Source organism: Ranitomeya variabilis, chromosome 3 (genome assembly GCF_051348905.1).
Source record: "Ranitomeya variabilis isolate aRanVar5 chromosome 3, aRanVar5.hap1, whole genome shotgun sequence".
In the NCBI taxonomy this organism is placed as follows: domain Eukaryota; kingdom Metazoa; phylum Chordata; class Amphibia; order Anura; family Dendrobatidae; genus Ranitomeya; species Ranitomeya variabilis.
In genome coordinates, this window is record NC_135234.1 from 27,553,264 (window position 1) to 27,577,045 (window position 23,782).

At 45.8% G+C, this 23,782-nt stretch overlaps 1 protein-coding gene across 2 annotated transcripts in view; it reads left to right on the forward strand.

Moving 5' to 3' along the window:
• Positions 1-412: 412 nt before the first annotated feature.
• LOC143815041 (interferon-induced GTP-binding protein Mx1-like) overlaps positions 413-23,782 on the forward strand; it is a 65,205-nt gene continuing 41,835 nt past the window's right edge. Inside the window, exons 1-7 of one of the 2 annotated variants that reach the window (XM_077293850.1) lie at positions 413-499; positions 2,179-2,286; positions 3,092-3,206; positions 5,475-5,524; positions 11,694-11,889; positions 17,630-17,767; positions 17,887-18,041. In XM_077293850.1, the coding sequence (XP_077149965.1) occupies positions 434-499; positions 2,179-2,286; positions 3,092-3,206; positions 5,475-5,524; positions 11,694-11,889; positions 17,630-17,767; positions 17,887-18,041 (828 nt within the window). In that variant the 5' untranslated portion in view covers positions 413-433. The remainder of the gene's footprint in view (positions 500-2,178; positions 2,287-3,091; positions 3,207-5,474; positions 5,525-11,693; positions 11,890-17,629; positions 17,768-17,886; positions 18,042-23,782) is intronic. The other variant, XM_077293851.1, reaches the window with a different exon arrangement.

Here is a 23,782-nt window from a genome sequence, read left to right on the forward strand (position 1 = left end):
TTCCACCCACGGCTGTTAGAGGCACATGTCAGCTGTTCAAAACAGATGTGGGCTCCGCCGTAGCCCACTTCAAAGGGAGGGAGTCAGAAATCGGCGGAAATATACACCCAATGTCGGAAAGGTGTTGAAGGGGATACTGATACTCAAGGGTATTTGTTGCTTGGACGGGACACTTTGGGTATTATTGGAAGTTATTATTTTTAGAGGCCCCCTCTATGTGGCACATTGTCTTTGTAGCAATAACTTATGGAGGGGTAATCATAGTAATGACATAATATTTGAAGCATTGGTGTCACTGCTCCACGCTGGAAGAGCAGGCAAGATGGGAAGGTTGTGCAGGTTGGGATTAGATGGGGACGGCGCTGGAAATGTGAGAAGTCAAAAGTGTTTTTACTGTAATCTGTGCAGACGAGTCCTGGCTAGAGAAGTCGTCATGTCGGTCCGGGACGGATGGAAAAGATGGCAAAAGAAAACGACTAAATCACAAAGAATGTCAGCTGTAAGTCCCTATACGGTATACATCTGAACAGAAATCTCCATAATAAGGTTGGCAGGACTGGTATCTACCACTATATGGTCACCATATGGCGATAATATCAGTCTTTTCAATAGCGTGTTTTTCTTTTTTACTTAGTGACAGCTTAATGCATTTCAGTCATGCAGTGGTAGGTGTATGGCTGCATTATTGGTCTTTGTACAGTGTGTTATGTAGAGGTAATCGTCATATAATATTATGTACACGCTGTGTAGTGGTGATGGTCGTGGGCATGGTGTAGCGGTATTATTTTGACCTTGGATTGTAGTAATTGGTCTTTGTATGGTGTATTTTAGGTTAGCAACAGTTGTATACTCTCATTATACACTGCTCAAAAAAATAAAGGGAACACTTAAACAACAGAATATAACTCCAAGTAAAGGACCGCTACCTCAGCCTTTGTGCAAGGGGGAACAGGAGGAGCACTGCCAGACCTGAATCCGATTGAGCACATCTGGGACATCATGTCTCGCTCCATCCACCAACGTCACATTGCACCACAGACAGTCCAGGAGTTGTTGGATGCTTTAGTCCAGGTCTGGGAAGAGATCCCTCAGGAGACTATCCGCCACCTTATCAGGAGCATGCCCAGGCATTGTAGGGAGGTCATACAGGCATGTGGAGGCCACACACAATACTGAGCATGTTTTCCTTGTCATGAGGCATTTCCACTGAAGTTGGATCAGCCTGTAATTTGATTTTCCACTTTGATTTTGAGTATCATTCCAAATCCAGACCTCCGTGGGATATTCATTTTGATTTATTTTGATAATTGTTATGTTTTATTGTTCTGAACACATTCCACTATGCAATGAATAAAAATTTGCAACTGGAATATTTCATTCAGAGATATCTAGGATGTGGTATTTTAGTGTTCTCTTTATTTTTTTGAGCAGTGTATATGTATAAATGCTCTTTTAGGTGGCTGGGAGGCTGGGAGGAAACACGTACTTTGGGCCTTGGACCCCTGATCTTTTAGGACACTAGCAACACCCCTGTCCTAACCCTAACCTTACCTTTAACTCTAGCACTAGTCTTTACTCAATTTCTAACCTTAAAGGCTGTCCTAACGCTAGTCTTAACTCTAACACTAGTCATTACTCAAGCTCTAACCTTAACCCTTGTCCTAACCCTAACCTTACCCTTAACTCTAGCACTAGAAATAAACCAGGTTCTAACCTAACACTACTCCTAACCCTAGCCTTAACTCTAACCCTAGTCATAACCCAAGTTCTAACCTGTACCCTTGTCCTAACCCTAATCCTTGCCATAAATCTAATCTGAGTTATAACTCAAGTTCTAACCTTAGCACTAATCCTAAACTTAACCGTAGCCTTAACTCTAACCTTAGTCCTAACACACGCTATAACTTTAACCCTTGTCCTAACCCTAGGCTTAACTCTCACCCTAGTCATAATCCAAGTTCTAAACTAAACCCTTGTCCTAACCCTAATCCTAGAATGAAACTTAATCTTAGTCATTACCCTAAGCCTAGTCCTAAGACTAAACATACTCCAGATCCTAACCTCGTCCGAACTCCATTGAGGGTTAGAAAAAGCATGTAACAATTTAAAGTTTGTTTTTATACGGTTATTGTTAGAAATGATCAGATCTGAGAAGATTAAAATTAACCAAATCTTGAGATTTTCCAGGGAAATATTATTGGCGACAAAATTTCTCCCTGGAGGATGTTCGGCAAACGGGATGGCAGTCAGTCAGCAGAATCGGCAGCCAGACAAGTGCGCGGTGAGGTATTAGTTATTTTTTTTGTGGCCCTTTATGGTTCAGCAAAATAACAAGCAATCTTGCTGCCATTTTGCTGTATTGTGTGGTGATAAAATCTGTATTCTGAAGAATATGGATTTTTGCAAGATTCATGTACAATTCAATATGTGTTTCCTTAATTTTTGCTTCTTTTAAAATATATTTTTTTATAAGTGACACTTTTTTAAAATTGCGACAGCATCCCAACCACGGCTATGTATCTCCTCTCACAAAATTACAAATGAGAGGAGAGGGAAGGGGATCTGTGGGAGAGCACAGGGCTTTGTCATCTCAGTTGCTGCCTATGCAGAGCGCAACAGTCGAGATAAGTTTGATATCCGTCCTCTCCGCTCTGTAAAGGCAGCAACTGAGATGACAAATCTTGCTTCATCACATTAAGCGCTCTTTTATCTCTCATATTCACCGCTGCACTCTGCAAAAAAACCTTTATCATTTACTTATTTGCCAAAGCAGCCACTGCATCTAGTTTACAGGCTTCTGAACGGGAATTTATGGGGCAAGAAAAAACAGCAATAGGGGTGAAAGTTTGCGCCTCCTTAGAATTTGCACCTGTTGCAACTGCCCCTGGCAAAGCAAAACTATACAATATGTATCCATGGCGACAGACTACAATCAGCCCCTGCGTAGTCAGATCCTGCCGTCATGTTCTGTATGTTTCAATGACTGACAGTTCAAGTAGAATCCAACAGTCACAAAATCCATGTTCTGCCCATATTATGGGACCATATTGTGCTCGTATAATATTTTCTTTTCCTGACTCTTTTTCCGCAGGAATCCTCTGCTTTGCTTCCTTCAGATCATCTTCCCTTTGCAGCAACGCCGGCTGATATGCAAGGCTCCCTGGAAAACATAAACGCAGATGGGAGACAGGCAGCTTTTCATCCAGGTCTGCAGATTGATATGTTTGATAGTGCAGCCCCTTAGGTTGGGGGCAATTCAGCAACTTTGAAGCAACACAGGTCAAAGATCACTCTGTGCCGCTGCTCCATCGCGGCGTAATGCCAGTGACTTGGCATCACATGGCAACACGCAACACACTGTGACGTCGGCAAGTACGTAAAAAAAAATCCAAACAAGTGCAACTTTTCCTATCTGCTTGTCACAGTCACCGTTCCTTGTAGTTTGCATTACGGTGCGATGTAGCAGCTGCATAGAGAAAACCTCGGCTGCACAACCGGTGCTATCACCAAAGTAGCCGCATAGTCACAGTCTTAATGGCGGAGTCTTGTTGGTACTTAAGTCTGAAGGTGATAACGCACAGGTTGTTGGGGGGTTCGACCACTGGACCTATTGATCTCAAGAACTGGGCTCCGAAAAGCCCGGTCTGAAGAAGGCAGTGATCAAAAGTACTATCCATATCCGAGCGCTGTTGGCGATCACTGCCAGTCCAATGGAGATTCATTCCAATGGTTCATTTCAGAACACTGTTCTTGGAATCATGAGGGTCCCAGAGGTCGGACCCCAAGTTATCACCCATCCTAGTGTTTAGAATAAACCTTAAAATGATACAAATATTTTATTTCACGTGGTTATAATAATACTCTTTTGTAACTCAGTACATTATGCCTTTCACTAATATATTGACCGCCATCCTAATAAGCTCACGTTACCCAAGTAACTTTGTTACGCCACAATCCCATTGCAGAGGTAAGAGTCTGTATGTACTATATGTATGTACTGCAAAACTACTGAGATGCTGCAGTCAGAATTGACCATGGCATCTATGGGTTAATGGAACGCCCGCCAGGGCACTGGGGGTACTCGATACTGGGTGGTAACGGTGGCTGCGACCTGGTCCATGGCCCTAGGCTCCCAGGTAAAAGGGGAAGGTCTATAAAAGGGTTTTATGAATAAAGTTTGTTCGTGATGCCACATGTGGTATTCGGTGACAGATAACCAACGCTGGCTGCTTAAAGGGGTCCTCTGGGGTGATCTTATGGCAGCTAAGATGGTATAACTTCCCACAGGTGAAGTAGGTCCCCAGGGCTCCCGATGTGTAGATGGAGATGGTGAGTGGTGCAGTAAAGAATGGAGGACACAGGTTTGCAGTCTCTTTACCTGATTTACTGAAGACTTCAGGCAGCCACAGTCGAGGGCACCAGATCACAGGTACAGGCAGGGTCCGGCCGGCTTGGAAGCGAATTCAGAGTCCCCTTTACCAGGCAGAGTTAAAAGCCTTCCTACTAGCGCAGTGGTGTAGTCCCTTGCTGCCTATGTCTTATGTCAAGGTCCTCACAGTTCTCTCTGTCCTCCTTAAAGGTGGGACACAAACCTGTATAACAGGTGGCTCGAGCCTTTTTACAGGATCTCTATCACGACCCAGGCTCTGTGCGCCACTGTGTCTCCTAGGTATTAGGGTGGACAGGTGACATATAGTCCAGCTGCCCTACCGGTTTCTGCTGTGCCCCTTAGAGTCCGACACAACCTCGGTCTTCCGGCTACAGGTGTCTGCGCTCTGCAAGGAGGTAGCTCAGTCGCAGCTATTCTCCACAGTTGTCACACTCATTTGCCTCGCTCTCCTGCACGCTCACTATATACTGTTCTTCCTTCTGTGTCCTCTCAATCCAGGAGCTGCAGCACCCTCTTGGCTGCACGGCCCCTCACACGTCTTTCTGCCTCAGACTGCTCCAGTCTGCTATGCGGCACTAACTAACTCACTTTCCCTCCAGACCAGAATATTTACTGTATACAGGGGAGACACAGATAAGCTGGATCAAAGCTTCTCCTTCTGGCCTGGAGTGTGAACATGTTGTGTGCTTTGTGTTACCTGATAAAAGGAGATCTTCCTTCGCTTCCAAGCGTGACATCACTCTCCCCGTGAGGAAAGCAATGCCACTGTAACAACCAGTACCATGGGGTGTTACATTAACATTCTTGGATCTGATCTATCTCCAGACTTATAACACTACGGGCGCCTGCAAGTGATATTATGGGCAAATCTTCTGCACCAGCGGCGGTTCGTGAAAAATGACCCGCAAACCGCAACATACTAGTAAGGAGTAATTGGTGGGCTTACGTTTTGCAGTTTTGCTGCTTTTTATTTTTTTGCTGCACTGTGGATTGTAAAAATTGCAGAACAAAAAACATCAAACATTGCACATGTGTGCACAACCTGTAACTGAGGAAGAGATATATTTTCTTTCATATCTTCCAGGCTTTGGTTCTCCAGTTTCACCCCAGTACTATCCAGACCAAGATACTACGGTAAGGACCACTCACATTAGCACTGACATGTCCATTTTCCACTCGTGTGCCACCATATGGCATGGTTTTCTTCCAGATACTTGCCTGCGCTCATTTTTTTTTATGAGGCCACGTTCACGCGTTCAGTATTTGGTCAGTATTTTACATCAGTATTTGGAAGCCAAAAACAGGAATGGAAGAAGAATACTGAAGTGGTGACGTGTTTCTATTCTACTTTTTCTTGTTCCTCTGCTGGTTTTGGCTACAAATACTGATGTAAAATACTGACCAAATACTGAAGGTGTGAACGTGGCCTAACAGATCCTCATTAATGAAAACAAATGAAGAGTATTAAAGCAAACCTGTCACTTGCCATAAATACGTATTTTTTAACCAGTGTGAATGCCGCTGTTCTCCTGAAGCCGGCAATGTTTTTCTTTTGTTTGTACTCCTCTCCGGTCCTGAGACACGGCTCTCTCTTCCCTGCATATAAACGTAATCAATTTTATCCATCTGGGCGTGGTGCTCAGGAAGATGCACACAGAAAAGAAGTGATGATAACGCCCACTTGGCTAAAAAGTCAAAAAAATTAAATACAGGGAAGAGAGGGTCATCTAAGGAATGGAGAGGAGCAGGAAGGGAGGTGATAATGGCAGCTTTCTTGGTGGTCTGGGATAATGGTGGGGTAACAACTGCTTCCGCGTGGTCTAGGTCAGTGGAGGGTTCCCTGCTGGTTTGGGTTAGTGGGGGGATGTCACCAGCTTTACTGTTAGTCTAGGTTACAGGTGGGATTAATGCCACTTTACTGGGGATGTAGGGTAGTCAAGAAGTAACACAACTTCCCATCAGGGTTAAGGGCAGTAGAAGGGTAACACCAGCTTTTCTGTTGGTCTAGGGTATAGGAAAGATTAATGCCGGCTTTCCGGTGGTGTAGGTTATTGGAGGGGGTTCTAGTATATAGATGTGACTAACACTAGCTTCCTGGAGGTCTAGGGTAGTGGTGTAAAAAGGGCAGCGATGTTTACCTGCCCAGGCCTCCAAAAAAATGCACTATCAGGGTGCAGCATGTAGTTAAGATGGCGGCAACACAGGTACAAAAATACCGATGAGACCACCACTTACGGCCTACCAATCCATGGAGGGGTGGCTGCTTGGTATATTAATGCACAATAGAGACTTGTATGGGGCGCTGTTATGCTGTAGCTTAGGGAGAGTGCAGTTAGTAGTTAGGACACTAGATGGGGCACGATAGTGTAAATAGTTAATGTAGGAGGGGCCAGCTGTGAATAAGATAGGGAGCTCAGACAGCCCAGGAGGGCCCTAGAGCCTGGGGCAACACAGTGGGCCCCGTAACGTTGGAAGTAGAAGCCCAGACATCCAAGGCCAGGAGATCAGGAATTGCCGCAGCACAGGAACGCAGGTGGCTCTATCATGTAACAGCTTACTACGTGGGCAGGTGCCCTTTTGTCTGGGGCGAAGCGGACAAGGGAACTCCTATGAGTAGTGAAGCTGGACAGGGAGACGCTGCAAACCGGGCAAGACGGTATGATCCAGGAACATGCTGAAGGACATGAGGGAGAGCACAGGGAAGGCGAAGGTTGTAAACTGTGTGGAACCCTATGTTGATGCTGCAATAGATATCGATGTGCTGAGAGAAGAAACCACTAAAGTTGTCTGTTTTAAGTTGAACTTGGACTCTGTCTCTTTATGCGTAACAGCACCAGCAGCAGAACTTCCGCAGCCCCGATGGGACCCAGGTGGTGCAGAAGGTATGCTGAAAAGGGGACATTGTATTTATGTGATGGGGAATCAGGGCACGATTGAGCAGTACATGTCAGCCATGACTATGGCCCTGGCACCCCTCACACTGCCTATGCGAGCATAACAGTTGAGATAAGTTTGATATTCGTCCTCTCCACTGTGTATAGGCAGCGACTGAGATGACAAATCTTGCTTCATCACATTAAACGTTCTTTTATCTCTCATATTCACCGCTGCACTCTGCAAAAAAACCTTTAGCATTTACTTATTTGCGAAAGCAGCCACTGCATCTAGTTTACAGGCTTCTGAGTGGGAATTTATGGGGCAAGAAAAATCAGCAATAGGGGTGAAAGTTTGCTCCTCCATAGAATTTGCATCTGTTGCATCTGTTGCAACTGCCCCTGGCGAAGCAAAACAGTATGTCTCCATGGTGACAGACTACAATCAGCCCCTGCGTAGTCAGATCCTGCCGTCATGTTCTGTAAGTCTACAATGACTGACTATAGTTCAAGTAGAATCCAACAGTCACAAAATCCATGTTCTGCCCATATTATGGGACCATATTGTGCTTGTATAATATTTTCTTTTCTTGACTCTTTCTCCTCAGGGATCCTCTGCTTTGTTTCCTCCAGATCATCTTTCTTTCGCAGCAACGCCGGCTGATATGCAAGGTTCCCCAGAAAACATGAACGCAGGCAAGAGACAGGCAGCTTTTAAACCAGGTCTGCAGATTGATATGTCTGATAGTGCAGCCCCTTAGGCTGGGGGCAATTCAGCAACTATGGTGCGACACAGGTCAAAGATCACTCTGTGCCGCTGCTCCATCGCGGCATAATGCCGGTGAATTGGCATCGCATGGCAACACGCAACACACTGTGACGTCGACAAGGACGTAAAAAAAAATCCAACCAAGTGCAACTTTTTCCTATCTGCTTGTCACGGTCACCGTTCCTTCTGGGTTGCATTACGGTGCGATGTAGCAGCTGCACAGAGCAATCCTTGGCTGCGGAACCGGTGCTGTCACCAAAGTAGCCGCATAGTCACAGTCTTAATGGCGGAAGGTAAAGGTGATAACTCACAGGTTGTTAGGGGGATTCGACCACTGGACCTATTGATCTCAAGAACTGAGCTCCGAAAAGCCCGGTCTGAAGAAGGCAGTGATCAAAAGTACTATCTGTATCTGAGCGCTGTGGGCGATCACTGCAAGTCCAATGGAGATTCATTCCAATGGTTCATTTCAGAACCCCGTTCTTGGAATCATGAGGGTCTCAGAGGTCGGACCCCAAGTTATCACCCATCCTAGTGTTTAGAATAAACCCTAAAATGATACAAATATTTTATTTCACATGATGTTATAGTACTACTCTTTTGTATCGCAGTACATTATGCCTTTCACTAATATATTGACCGCCATCCTAATAAGCTCACGTTACCCAAGTAACTTTGTTACGTCACAATCCCATTGCAGAGGGCGGCGGTAAGAGTCTGTATGTACTATATGTATGTACTGCAAAACTACTGAGATGCTGCAGTCAGAATTGACCATGGCATCTATGGGGTTAACATTCTGGGATCTGATCTATCTCCAGACTACACTACGGGCGCCTGCAAGTCATTTCATGGGCATAGCTTCTGCACCAGCGGCGATTTGTGAAAAATTACCCGCAAACCACAACGTACTATTAAGGGGTAATTTGTGGTTTTTATGTAGTTTTTTGCTGTTTTTTATTTTTTTGCTGCAAACATTGCCGAACAGAAAACATCAAACATTGCACATGTGTGCACAACCTATAACTGAGGAACAGATATATTTCCTTTCATATATTCCAGGCTTTGGTTCTCCAGTTTCACCCCAGTACTATCCAGACCAAGATAATATGGTAAGGACCACTCACAGTAGCACTGACATGTCCATTTTACGCTCGTGTGCCACCATATGGCATGGTTTTCTTCCAGATATTTGCTTTTACACATTCAGTATTTGGTCAGCATTTTACCTCAGTATTTGTAAGCCAAAACCAGTAGTGGGTGATAAATGCAGAAGTGGTGACGGGTTTCTATACATTTTGTTGTTCCACTCCTGGTTTTGGCTTACAAATACTGATGTAAAATGCTGACCAAATACTGAACGTGTGAACGTGGCCTAACAAATCCTCATTAAAGAAAACAAATGAAGAGTGTTAAAGCAAACCTGTCACTTGCCATAAATATGTATTTTTTTAACCAGTGTAAATGCCGCTGTTCTCCTGAACCCGGCAATGTTTTTCTTTTGTTTGTACTTCTCTCCGGTCCAGAGATACGGCTCTTTCTTCCCTGTATATAATCATTTTATCCATCTGGGCGTGGTGCTCAAGAAGATGCACACAGAAAAGAAGTGATGATAACGCCCACTTGGCTAAAAAGTCAAAAAAATAAAATACAGGGAAGAGAGGGTCATATCTCAGGAACGGAGAGGGGCAGGAACAAAAGAAATACATCGCCGGATTCAGAACAGCGGCTTTTAGTTTACATAAAAAAATACATATTTATGGCAAGCGACGGGTCAGATTTAAAACCTTAATAAGAATTTATGTGTAATAAAGAGGCCGCCTGCAGGCACTGAACAAGTAGGCAATGTAGAGATATTTTACCTCTGATGTAGGCAGTGATGGCGTCTTATTATTATCTTTATACATTATATGACCAATGTACCAGAAAGCGGGATGAAGGAAAAAAGATCATGGACAACACCAGGGGCAGACATACAGCATGTGCAGTCGGTGCAGCTGCATCGGGGCCCAGGGGCCCTGGAGGAGTCCTGCAGGGCAGCTAAAAATGAGGGCAATCTGACCTGTTTATTCGGCCCTAAGGGCTCCTGGCCAGATTGCCCTCATGTGCGGCGGGCAGGGAGAGATCGCTGCAGCTCCGCTGCCTACAAGAGAAAATGGCAGCGGAGCTGCAGCGATCCATCCTACTTCCTGCCCGCGTTTCCTGTCTCACACAGCAGTTAGCGGCGCGGCTGGATGACATCATCATTCAGCGTCATGGCCGCTGAGCCAGTGAGAGGAAGCTGCCGGCGACAGTGATGCTGTGGGAGAGCATGCGGAGAGGTGCTGTCTGGTGTGTGTGTGTGTGTGTGTGTGTGCGTAGAGGTGAATGGTGTTGTGTGTGTGTAGGTGGAGGAGAGGGCAATGATGGAGGTGATGGGGAGAAGGCAATGATGGGGTGGTGGGGGAGGAGGAAATGATGGAGGTGGTGGAATGGGCAATGATGGGGTGTGGGTAGAAAGCAATGATAGATGTGGGGAGAGGAAAATAATGGGATGCAGGGGAGGAGGACAATGAGGGGTGTGGGGGAAGGGGGAAGAGGAATTTATAATGGATTTAGGAACACGGGGAGGTGGAGGAAGACGTTATTATCGCTTATTATGTTTAACACAGTCCCTTAGTATATAGTGTACTCACTTATTATACATAGCACAGTCCCTTAGTGTATAGTGTACTCGCTTATTATGTATAGCACCATGTTAGGGTTGGCGGAATGCACCGAGTATATATATATATATATATATATATATATATATATACGTATACATAGATGCATTCGCAACCCAGGGTCCACCGTGCAGGAGAGGAACCTACTGCTGGCAAATGGCGGCACTATATGGCGGTATAAGCGAAATCTGTTAACTCCACAGGTTCGCTAAAAACAAGATACCGTGCCCTGTTAGCGTCACAGGGGAACACAGCTAACTGCTAAGCTGATGGCAGTCAGTGGTCACGCACCAGAAAAGCACACAAACACTCCTCACCGGAGGTGCCTGTATTCTAGGAGCTTATTTCAGCCGGGTCCCTGAATACATACATTCAAAACTCCTCACCGGAGGTGCCGATATTCAACTCCTGCCTTATAACTGGTCAGCATCATAGAAGAAGAAGAGAGAAGAAGAACATGCTCCCAGTGAAAGCTGTGTGATAACACCCATTTGATCTTAACAAAAGTTAACTTTTTAGGTGCCAGATACTGATTGCTAATTTCTCCCCAATGGAGAGGCAACATTTAAAAAAAATCTATTTATCTACATATTATGTCCAAAAATTGATAAAGGCAGGACTCCAGGGTCCAAAAGGATTTTTTGGTTTATTGACACAAAGTCATCATGGCGACTTATCTACAGTATCTATCTATCTATCTATCTATCTATCTATCTATCTATCTATCTATCTATCTATCTATCTATCTATCTATCTGTCTATCTATCTATCTATTATTGCATTATATCTATTTATTATCCATCTATTCATCTAGCTATTATCTATCTATCTATTATATATCTTCTATCTATATATCTATTATCTATCTATTATCTATCTAGCTATCTAACGTTCTATCTATAATCTATTTATCATATATTATATATGCAGTCTATTTCTTTCTTTTTTTTTTTAAGCCTGCAACAGTTGCACTTATGGACAAGGGATTCCAAGAGAAGATCCGCCCGTGTATTGACCTCATTGACTCCCTTCGGTCTTTTGGGGTGGAGAAGGATTTGGCGTTACCAGCGATTGCTGTCATTGGTGATCAGAGTTCTGGTAAAAGCTCAGTCCTGGAGGCTTTGTCTGGAGTCACACTTCCTAGAGGCACCGGTGAGAGATTTTCTATCTGTCCTAGAGCTTTCCAGCTTTCTCTATGTTCCCTGGATGTCTGCAGAAATGAAAAAGTAATGCCAGCTGCCATGCTGATCAACATCATTAAAGAGGTTAATTCATTTCTAGCCCCTCTGATGGTCTGGGGTAGGGAAATGGTAAATGTCCAGTTCCCTTGTGATCTGGAGTAATGGAAGGAATAATTCTAGCTTTCATGGTCAATGGCAGGATTTGTCATTCTTTCAAAGCAATGTGCCAGCAAATTAAAATACATTGCATTGAAGTACAACCAAAATTTGCACAGCGCATGCGCCGGTCTCCTCCATAGTGCGCAGGCGCCAGTAATACACGCTACCTCTGGATGCTGCGCAGGCGCCGGCATCCGCACTGACTTCCGGTCACAGGACCGATCGGTGCTCTATTTAAAACGGTGATCCTCTGACATGGCAATGCCGCTCCCACCGCCAGGACACAGTCTGTGTCGGCGCTTCCCACCGGACCAGCCCAACGGACTCCTCGATCCCGGATCGCTCTCACACTGTGCCACCAATCTATGTGAGACTATGGACGCACAATAGATAAGTACTATAGGCGGTTAGACTTCTCCATAACATATCCCCATCCATGGTTCTTTACAGGCACGTCCACCCCGTACTAAATAGTCAAATCTAGCGCGGAAATCTCTGCCTCCACTACCCACCTCCGGGTCCCGCAGGACTATAACATATATGTAAAGACTAAGGTATAAATACCATTGACATACACAACATGTTGCCTTTATGAACAACTCTAGTGCTATGCTCATCCTATATATGTATTTATATTACAGCCAGTCCAACACATGACAGATGTCTCAAAACCATTTACATACTGTCCTGGACAGCTACTATTGAAAGTGAAGGCCTTTTCTTTCACTATCTGGGTAAATACCTTTCTATGTGCTATAAAACCACTGTGTACAATTTTCTGCAATAATTTCACAGACCACATGTGTCTCTACACATCTCTATGGGATAACCGTTTGGTTATTCACACCAATACGAGGTCATATATTTCTATACTATATCATGTTCTCCTATTGCCTCCAAACAGGAGAAATCTGGGCCACCTCTAATTTTGAGTATACTATCCTATTATCATATGGCGAGCAAACCACTAAGGGTACGTCATTCCATCTTTACCTACCGCAGCATCTCTCTCTAGATGTTTGTATACTATCTTCTAGGAACCCATTCTTTGTTTTGATGTCTTTGTATTCAACATAGGTCTTTCGGCTTTTTGAGAGAAAATAAATTTTTTTATTTATTTTTTTGTCTGCCAATGGGGGTTTTGACATGTGGTCCATTTTCGTCCATAGTCTTATGGATAGCTCTTTGTATATTTTGTATATATTGTACATTCAACTACTGTATATATGATATGTTTATACACTTTTTGTTTCTATTTTGTTACAGCATCATTTGTGATCAAGGCCACAGAGTGGCCGAAACGTTAATTTTTGGTTGCCTTATTGTCTCTACTTCACCTTCAATAAATATACTCACTTCAGCAAAATTGACTTGAACTAAGATGAGTGCAGTGATTTAACTTTCTTAGATTGTGGGGAGTGGCCTAATACATAGCGCCCTTAGCTCCCCCTGGAGGCCAGACTGTGAAGTGTTCAGTGCCATCAGACGTACCATAGCCCCCCTTAGTGGCGGAGCGTCAGTACTGCAACGACCAGGATTCTGGGGCGCTGCAGTAACACAACTTCCCATCTGGTTTAGGGCAGTAGAAGGGTAAAACCAGCTTTTCTGTTGGTCTAGGATATGGGAAAGATTAATGCCAGCTTTCCTGTGGTGCAGGTTATTGGAGGGGGTAACATTAAATTCCCTGGGGTTCTTGTATATAGGTGTGACTAACGCTAGCTTCTTGGGGGTCTAGGGTAGTGGTGTAGTAACACCAAATTCTCTGTTGTTTGGGGGTTAGAAGGTGGTTAACACCAGCCTCCCTGGTGGTCTAGGGTATAGAAAGGGACTAATGCCAGGTTCCTGGTGGTCTAGGGTAGTGAAGGGTTAACATTAGAAATTAGCGAATATTTCAATGTTTGGTCCGGATTACGATCGTCGAATTTGCAATATTCACGAATTAATATGTCTAATATTCGCCGAACATAATCAAACCCATTCATGTCAATGGGAGGCAAAAACAAACGAATGCACAACACTTTAGAGCGGCCCCAAATGCTGCCAAAATACTTAAAATGAGGGACAGACACCAGTGGCCTCAAGTCACCCACAGTACAGATTTTAGCATGGCACTGCAGCAATCAGCCAGGCATGAGGTATCGGGGTCTGGGACAGCATTTACAGCTTTCAATGGAACGTCACAGTAAGACGAGGTGGGTGAGGGATCGGTGTAGGCCTCCTGTGCTGGGACCCCTGAGTCAGGAAGAGTTCAGAAATCAATATTTTGTGGAATAACCATGATTTTTAATCACAGCTTTCATGCGTCTTGGCATGCTTTCCAGCAGTCTGTCACACTGCTTCTGGTAAGCGGTTCTTCTTTGCTTGATGGTTTGTGACTATCCATCATCCACTTGATTACATTCCAGAGGTTTTCAATGGGGTTCAGGTCTGGAGAGTGGGCTGCCCATGACAGGGTTTCGATATATATATATATATATCCATGTACAAAAGAAGAAAAGTCGGACCGCACCAACAGTCCGCAGAAAGTATGGTGGGAAACCGCTCACCTGCACTTAGCTGGCCATAGCTTCCAATCCTGGGTGCCGAGTTCCACGGAAGAAATCCAGTAATCAGTATCAAATGAAGATAGAAGAAGGAACGCACTCACAGGAAGTCCGATGCAGGTGTCTTTTATTGAAACGTGTTACACATCTTCACGGCCGGGGGTGCTGAAAGGGGAGTGTGGCAGTGCAGGACAACAGCTGTTTCGCGCCTGGCTGGCGCTTCAACAGGTCCGTGAGAGTGTCGACCAGAACGCTGAATGAAATAGGGTCAGGTGTGGCGGGGGCCCGTCCCTCCCGCCTACTTCCTCCCGTGCGATTCCGCCCACACCTCACCATGTGACAAGATAAAACATACTTTAAAAACAATACACTTAGTACACTTAGTGTTACAATAAATGTCAACTAAATGGGGACATAGCGTACCATATAGAAAAAATACTATTGTGAAGAGAGACTTCTTCTGTTCTATGCTAAGCTCCGCACTATCAATGGTTAACTAATTGGCAATATTGGGACTCATATCTAGTTAATGAAATGAACAAATAAATCGATTATAAACGCTGTAAAAGCTATAAGAAAATGGACATGTCCACTCTATCATTAAAGCCCAAAGGGCCCATCGCCTGTGACCGCATAATCCATCTAGCTTCTTTTTGTAAAAGCATGTTATGTAGATCACCCCCTCTTTTAGGTAGGGTAACTTTGTCAATGCCTGCAAACGACAGGACATTAGGATCTCCACCGTGTCTTTCCCGAACGTGTTCAATTAGGCGGGGTACACCTTTGCCCGTTGAGATAGTATTACAGTGTTCACGGAAGCGCATGTATAGGCACCTAATAGTCTTGCCAATATAAAAACGTCCGCACGGGCAATACATTACATAAACAACGTATTTAGTTTTGCATGTTATGTAAAAATTAACTGTGTGTTTAATCGGTCCGATATTAAAGTGCCGTCCTATAAGATGGTTTTTGCAATACGCACAATGGCCGCACCGAAAGTTCCCTTTCGGTACGCTGGATTTCAACCAATTATTGCACTCGCCCGGTAAACGGTTTCGCACTAATATGTCCCTCAGGTTTGTGCTACGTTTGTTCGATATCAGGGGACCCCTTTTCACAATGTCGACAAGGTCTCTATCTTTTTCAAGAATGTGCCAATTCTTGCGTATGGCACTACGTATAAAACCATCAATTGGGCTAAATTGAAAACTGAAATTGCAGCGTTTACCCGCAGGCATGCACCTGTTACCGCCTGTATTACTATCAACAGATTTTTCTCGTGCTTCATGTAACAGTTTATCAGGATACCCTCTACCCTCTAGCCTGTGTATTAGCTCATTGGACTGTGCCATGGCCCCTTCTTGTGTGCTATTAGTTCTATTAACGCGTAGAAGTTGGCTATATGGGAGGGATCGTTTAACATGTGGAGGATGATAACTGTTATAATGAAGTAAAGAGTTGGTTGCCACTGGTTTCCGATACAATTTTGTACTTAAGGTGCCATTTATTGCCTCAACAGTATTTTTTGGACGTTACTGTAGTCCAATGAGCTAATACACAGGCTAGAGGGTAGAGGGTATCCTGATAAACTGTTACATGAAGCACGAGAAAAATCTGTTGATAGTAATACAGGCGGTAACAGGTGCATGCCTGCGGGTAAACGCTGCAATTTCAGTTTTCAATTTAGCCCAATTGATGGTTTTATACGTAGTGCCATACGCAAGAATTGGCACATTCTTGAAAAAGATAGAGACCTTGTCGACATTGTGAAAAGGGGTCCCCTGATATCGAACAAACGTAGCACAAACCTGAGGGACATATTAGTGCGAAACCGTTTACCGGGCGAGTGCAATAATTGGTTGAAATCCAGCGTACCGAAAGGGAACTTTCGGTGCGGCCATTGTGCGTATTGCAAAAACCATCTTATAGGACGGCACTTTAATATCGGACCGATTAAACACACAGTTAATTTTTTCATAACATGCAAAACTAAATACGTCGTTTATGTAATGTATTGCCCGTGCAGACGTTTTTATATTGGCAAGACTATTAGGTGCCTATACATGCGCTTCCGTGAACACTGTAATACTATCTCAACGGGCAAAGGTGTACCCCGCCTAATTGAACACGTTCGGGAAAGACACGGTGGAGATCCTAATGTCCTGTCGTTTGCAGGCATTGACAAAGTTACCCTACCTAAAAGAGGGGGTGATCTACATAACATGCTTTTACAAAAAGAAGCTAGATGGATTATGCGGTCACAGGCGATGGGCCCTTTGGGCTTTAATGATAGAGTGGACATGTCCATTTTCTTATAGCTTTTACAGCGTTTATAATCGATTTATTTGTTCATTTCATTAACTAGATATGAGTCCCAATATTGCCAATTAGTTAACCATTGATAGTGCGGAGCTTAGCATAGAACAGAAGAAGTCTCTCTTCACAATAGTATTTTTTCTATATGGTACGCTATGTCCCCATTTAGTTGACATTTATTGTAACACTAAGTGTACTAAGTGTATTGTTTTTAAAGTATGTTTTATGTTGTCACATGGTGAGGTGTGGGCGGAATCGCACGGGAGGAAGTAGGCGGGAGGGACGGGCCCCCGCCACACCTGACCCTATTTCATTCAGCGTTCTGGTCGACACTCTCACGGACCTGTTGAAGCGCCAGCCAGGCGCGAAACAGCTGTTGTCCTGCACTGCCACACTCCCCTTTCAGCACCCCCGGCCGTGAAGATGTGTAACACGTTTCAATAAAAGACACCTGCATCGGACTTCCTGTGAGTGCGTTCCTTCTTCTATCTTCATTTGATATATATATATATATCAAAAGCTGAGCCCAGTCCATATATATATATTTTATATGGACCGGGCTCAGCTTTTGAGCTATAAAACAATTAATCCAATTAAAAAAGGATGAAGACACCTCCACATCTTACAAAATGCTGGCACCAATCATATTGTTATACCGTGTTCGTTTATATTTTATTTTTTCCTCTACAGGTATTGTTACACGTTGCCCCCTTGAGCTGAAGCTGAAAAAATCTGCCACCAACTCCCCGTGGTTTGGAAGAATTATTTATAGAAATACAAAAACAAAGATTCAGGGACCCTCCGCTGTGGAAGCTGAAGTTCGTAGAGGTAAAGGGAAAAATAATGGTTTGGAGATTTTAGGAACTTAATTTTAGAAGAACTCGGATAGAGAACTGATATCTTCCTGACACTTGTCTTTCCTGCCTACTTACTATTTTTCTTCCTAGCACAAGACATTGTAGCCGGCTCAGGAAACGGAATCAGCGAAGATCTCATAACGTTGGAAATCATCTCTCCAAACGTCCCAGATCTGACTCTCATTGATCTCCCGGGGATCACAAGGATTGCTTTACCCAATCAACCCCAGGACATCGGAAGACAGGTTTGTCAGAATTTGCCTTGCAGACATCAAAAAGAAATGTGAAGTTTTTAATTTGAGTTACGGTATGTAGTTTTGCTAAATTTTTCCAAAATGTTCGATTTGCAACAAATGAATATTCCACAAATTTGAAATACTCTAAAGTCTTCAAATTCCCTGAAAAGACGTGTGTAACACTCTGAGGTCTCCTAGTACTGTATCCAACTCTTTTTAAGCTATTTAACTCAAATATAGCCTGTGGAGAAACGGGGTCAGTGGGTGCTGTCGTCCGCTGGCCCGGCTGTCTTTAGCAAGACCACTGGACCACTGAACGCCCGCTCTATCTCCCAGTGGGCAATACACTACACAGACAACACAGGGTTAAGGTAAAACAGTGTGGCAATACTTTATTGAACCACAGCACACAATAGCAAACAGAACAATCTCACCATGGCTGGAATTGTTTGGTTACATGGGCACATAAAAAAGATCACTGCGTCTCCACATATTTCCAGTATGACACGATGTTAGAGCTCCCAGGGTCACATGGGCGCATATAAAATATCACTGCGTCTCCATGTATTTCCAGTATGACATGATGTCAGAGCTCCCAGGGTCGCTACTCCATCTGTGGGTGCACGCACAGAGAAGGGGTAACGACAAGCATAGGGAGATGACCAAGAACTGTCCGTAGAGTCCATACAAGGTCCAAAGCCAGTTGACACGAGAGTCACCACCTGGCTTATCTGACCATCTCTATGGAACCAGGCGACCAGCGGGTCCCAACCCTGGCTTTCTCCAAACATATCCATGGTTCAGAGATGGTCACTGGATCAGATCTGTGTCCTTCCAACCGGAGCCAAAAACCCCTAGGTTGTATCCTATAGAATCATAGATCAGTGTCCCTCGTGATGGTGCCATGATGAATTGGCTGCAGTCCTTTCTCTTGTCTGTTGGGTGGTTTGCAGAATGTCTGGCTGGTAGCTCTGTCTTAGGGTACCGTCACACCGTGCAATTTTCGTCGCTACGACGGCACGATCTGTGACGTCGCAGCGTCGTATGAGTATCGCTCCAGCGTCGTAGACTGCGGTCACACGTTGCAATCACGGCGCTGGAGCGATGCCGAGGTTCGCTGGTAACCAGGGTAAACATCGGGTTACTAAGCGCAGGGCCGCGCTTAGTAACCCGATGTTTACCGTGGTTACCAGCGTAAAAGTAAAAACAAACAAACCGTACATACTCACCATGTGATGTCCGTCAGGTCCCTTGCCGTCTGCTTCCTGCTCTGACTGAGTGCAGCCGTACAGTGAGAGCAGAGCGCAGCGGTGACGTCACTGCTGTGATCTGCTCTCACTTTCCGGCCGGCGCTCACAGTCAGAGCAGGAAGCAGACGGCAAGGGACCTGACGGACATCACATGGTGAGTATGTACGGTTTGTTTTTTTTTACTTTTACGCTGGTAACCACGGTAAACATCGGGTTACTAAGCGCGGCCCTGCGCTTAGTAACCTGATGTTTACCCTGGTTACCAGCGAACGCATCGCTGGATCGCTGTCACACACAACGATCCAGCGATGACAGCGGGAGATCCAGCGACGAAAGAAAGTTTCATACGATCTGCTACGACGTACGATTCTCAGCAGGATCCCTGATCGCTGCTGCGTGTCAGACACTGCGATATCGTAACGATATCGCTAGAACGTCACGAATCGTACCGTCGTAGCGATCGTAATTGCACTGTGTGACAGTACCCTTACTTCAGACTCCCAGGATGTGATCTCAGAGTCTTTTTATGCCTAAGGCATGTAAGCCACTCCCAGAATCACCCAGGGTCCTTCAGTCCAACATCAAGATAAGGTAAACAATGGTGATGGGATCCAGTAGCACTATTAGCATATAAGCACACATCAATAAATAAAGCTTAACCCACTCAATGTACAGTCACCATTAGGCCATGTGCACACGTTCAGTATTTTTCGCGTTTTTTTTCGCGTTTTTTCGCTATAAAAACGTGATAAAAACGCGAAAAAAACGCTTACATATGCCTCCCATTATTTTCAGTGTATTCCGCATTTTTTGTGCAAATGTAGCCTTTTTTTCCTGCGAAAAAATCGCATCGCGGAAAAAAAAGCAACATGTTCATTAAAATGCGGAATTGCAGGGGATTCCGCACACCTAGGAGTCCATTGATCTGCTTACTTCCCGCACGGGGCTGTGCACACCATGCGGGAAGTAAGCAGATTATATGCGGTTGGTACCCAGGGTGGAGGAGAGGAGACTCTCCTCCACGGACTGGGCACCATATAATTGTTAAAAAAAAAAGAATTAAAATAAAAAATAGTCCTATACTCACCTTCGATGTCTTCCCGCCTCTCCACTGCACGCTGTCGCTTCGGTTCCTGTAGCTGGTGTGCGGTGAAGGACCTGCCGATGACGTCGCCGTCTTGTGATTGGTCGAGACCGGTCATGTGACCGCTCACGTGACCGCGACGTCATGGAAGGTCCTGCGCGCACACACCATCTATACGGAACGGACGCCGGTGAGGAGATCAGCTGTCTGCGGGTGAGTATAAGCATTTTTTTTATTTTTTTTATTATTTTTAAACATTCTATCTTTTACTATAGATGCTGCATAGGCAGCATCTATAGTAAAAAGTTGGTCACACTTGTCAAACGCTATGTTTGACAAGTGTGACCAACCTGTCAGTCAGTTTTCCAAGCGATGCTACAGATCGCTTGGAAAACTTTAGCATTCTGCAAGCTAATTACGCTTGCAGAATGCTAAAAAAAACGCGAAAAAAACGGAAAAAAAACGCAAAAAAAAAAATGCGGATTTCTTGCAGAAAATTTCCGGTTTTCTTCAGGAAATTTCTGCAAGAAATCCGGACGTGTGCACATACCCTTACAGACCTACACAGCATATTAGATAGTATATCAGTTGGCAAGTCTGTATTCCTGACCCACCAGACATAAACACCCAAATTCACAAGCCAATATACAGATAAAAAGCCAGTTCTTTTGGTTTTTGTAAAAATATGGTTGTCTGGGAAATTAAGATACAATCTGGTTTCTTCATGCAGCGCCCCAGAGTCCTGGTCGTTGCAGTACTGTGGCTCCGCCACTATGGGGAGCCATGGTACGTCTGATGGCACTGAAGGAGTTCATCTGACCAGGTATCACAGTCACCAATACATTTCACAGCCGGGCCACCAGGGGGAGCTAAGGGTGCTATTCATTAGGCCACTCCCCACCATTGTGGGTAAACTGGGGGTCAGGCAGGAAGTTAGGAGAGAAAGCTGACTGGATTAGACCAGGCAACACCTTGTGGCAGAGGGTGTTGCAGGGGAAGAGACGGTAGGGCCTCTGTCAGGTTTGGGACCCTGATGGAGACCTGCCTACAGGAAAGAAAGTAACGGGACCGTGCCTTCACTGAGAAGCGGCGGTGCCCTAAGGAAGGACTAGAAGAGAGATATATTGTGCTGAGTGAGAAACAAGATCGAAGCAATAGGAGTATACCAGTAGGAGTCGTGCTGTTAGACCGAGGCAACATCCTACTGAGGCGCACAACCGGTGGCCGGAACGCCGAGAGAGTATTATAACACTGAGCTTCAAGCAATACTCTAAACAGCGGCAGGACAGTCAGTCTCAGGCGGGCTGTCCGACTCAAATCACCTATGAAGTCTTGGGGGGCAACTTGTGGAGAGGGGCGACTCTAGGGTCCCGGAAGAGCTCTGAGCCTACCCGTCAAACGGGTGCCGTTCCAACCAGATCAACAGGGAGGGACGGAGGATTAGCAGAACATCATCTAATCGAGTTGTGAGGGAACTTAAGAAACAGACACAACAGTTGTGGGGTACTTTCCGTAAGCACAGCAGGGAAGGACTACAACACATAGCGCTAAGAAGGAAGGCACTGATTTCCACCTGCAAAGTGAACTCTGGAAGTGCCATTGGACCGGCCGGACTTGCGCAGCCTGGTGATCTGGATTCCGGACTGAGGACCCAGAGATCTTCAGTAAAGAGGTAAAGAGACTGCAACCTGGTGTCCTCGTTATTTACCGCGACCTGCACCCCACAACTGCACCATTATCCACACTTATTGCACTGGATGTCCCCCACTGACAGACAGGGCCACGGACCGGGTCTAGCCACCGTGACAACCCCAGAACAGAGACTCAGAGACCCGGCGCCGGGTACCCCTCGGCCCTGCGGCGGTGTGGGGGCGCTCCAAACTTGGCGTCACGAACAGGATCTACTTAAGCCTGAAGAATCAGGTCATGTGTGCCTTGGAACTGTGATTTGTTGCGCTTGAACTATACTTTATTGAAAAGACTGTGCTGTGCCATTAACCGCCAAAACCGCCGCCATTGCAGCGCTGAGGAGAGGCGCAGGAGAAGAAGAGGGGCGTGGAGTAGGCGTAGACAAGCTAGAGCGCGCGAAGGACAATGGCCGCCCAGTCTAAACATTTCTTGGTCCTGAGGACGTGTCCGTCAACAGCCGAGGTCCGCCTCCTGATCCTGTTTGGAGGGTGGAGACCATGGAGACGGGGCCGCCCACGAAAGAGACCGCGGAAAGAGGACACCGAAGAAGGAGAGAAGATGGCGACACCGAGAACCCCGCGTGGGACTGACCCGATCCAGCCTGAGGCTGCGCCGTCTGACACAGTCCCAGATGCACCAGCGTTGCGGGGACTGACCCTCACGGAGCTACCGATGGGCCGACCCCCCTTGCCACCATCAGAGGAGTGTGTAGCTGCAGCCGAGGCCCGCCAGATAGCGCGCCGCGTGGAGGCCGATGCCCGCGTGCTTGCTCGGCTAGGTCGGCCCACAGAAGTCCACCTATCTCCGGTGTCCCCTGTTCCTTCCCACCCGGCCGCGGCTGAAGGTACGCTGCAGGTACAGGGCATGAAGATCCTGCCGGAGGCTGAGCACCTGCGGCGCTTGATGGCTGCATGGCGGAACCGACCGCAACCAACAGCCCAGATTGATTTGACCACGGTCGCGGAGGTCCCATCGTCCCACTGGGGTGTAGTGGTCTCCTTCAACCCCCGATATGGAAGAGGGGTTATCCAGGAGATCGGGGAGCCGCTACAAGTCCACGTGGACAGGAAGGAGGTCGAGCACTGCGGAGGAAGGTTTGCTCCCGACCTGGAGCCCGGTGATGCCGTCACTTACACCAGGTGGAGGAGAGCCACAGGCGAAGCTGGCTGGATGGCGCGGGGCGTCCAGCGATGCGTTGCGCTCCAGGCCGCCACTGAAACAGCCGAAGATGAGCCTCCCGCCGGAAAGGCAGAAGAACCTGACCCAGCAGAACAGCAGAGAACCCGGACCCACCATGTGCCTTGGGGGCGTGCAGGATCCTCGGTGAGAAGAGCATCACGGCGAGGGATCTTGTCGTTGCTGGGACCAGAGCCACTTCCCGGATCGGCAGCGCGGCCCGTTGGCCTGGTGAGGCCCGGGAGGAAACCACCTGCTGCGCCAAAAGAGTAAGCATGAGTGCTTTGAAAAATGTAAATAGTTCTCCATTTAACTGTTTGTTTACTGTTTGCTGCTAAACCCGTCCAGGGTTAATTCTTTATGGATCCCTTTGCTGACCCGGGATCCCTGTTGTTTTGTTTATTTTTCTCAAGTTTGCACAAAAGTTTACAGAACTGCCGTAATCATGAACAGTGCATGATACCAACTTCCTGTATATAGTTGGCACCTTCTTAAAGGAGCTTCCTACTGGTTTTACTTCGAAAGAGACTCTTTGCGAAGATACCGTACTG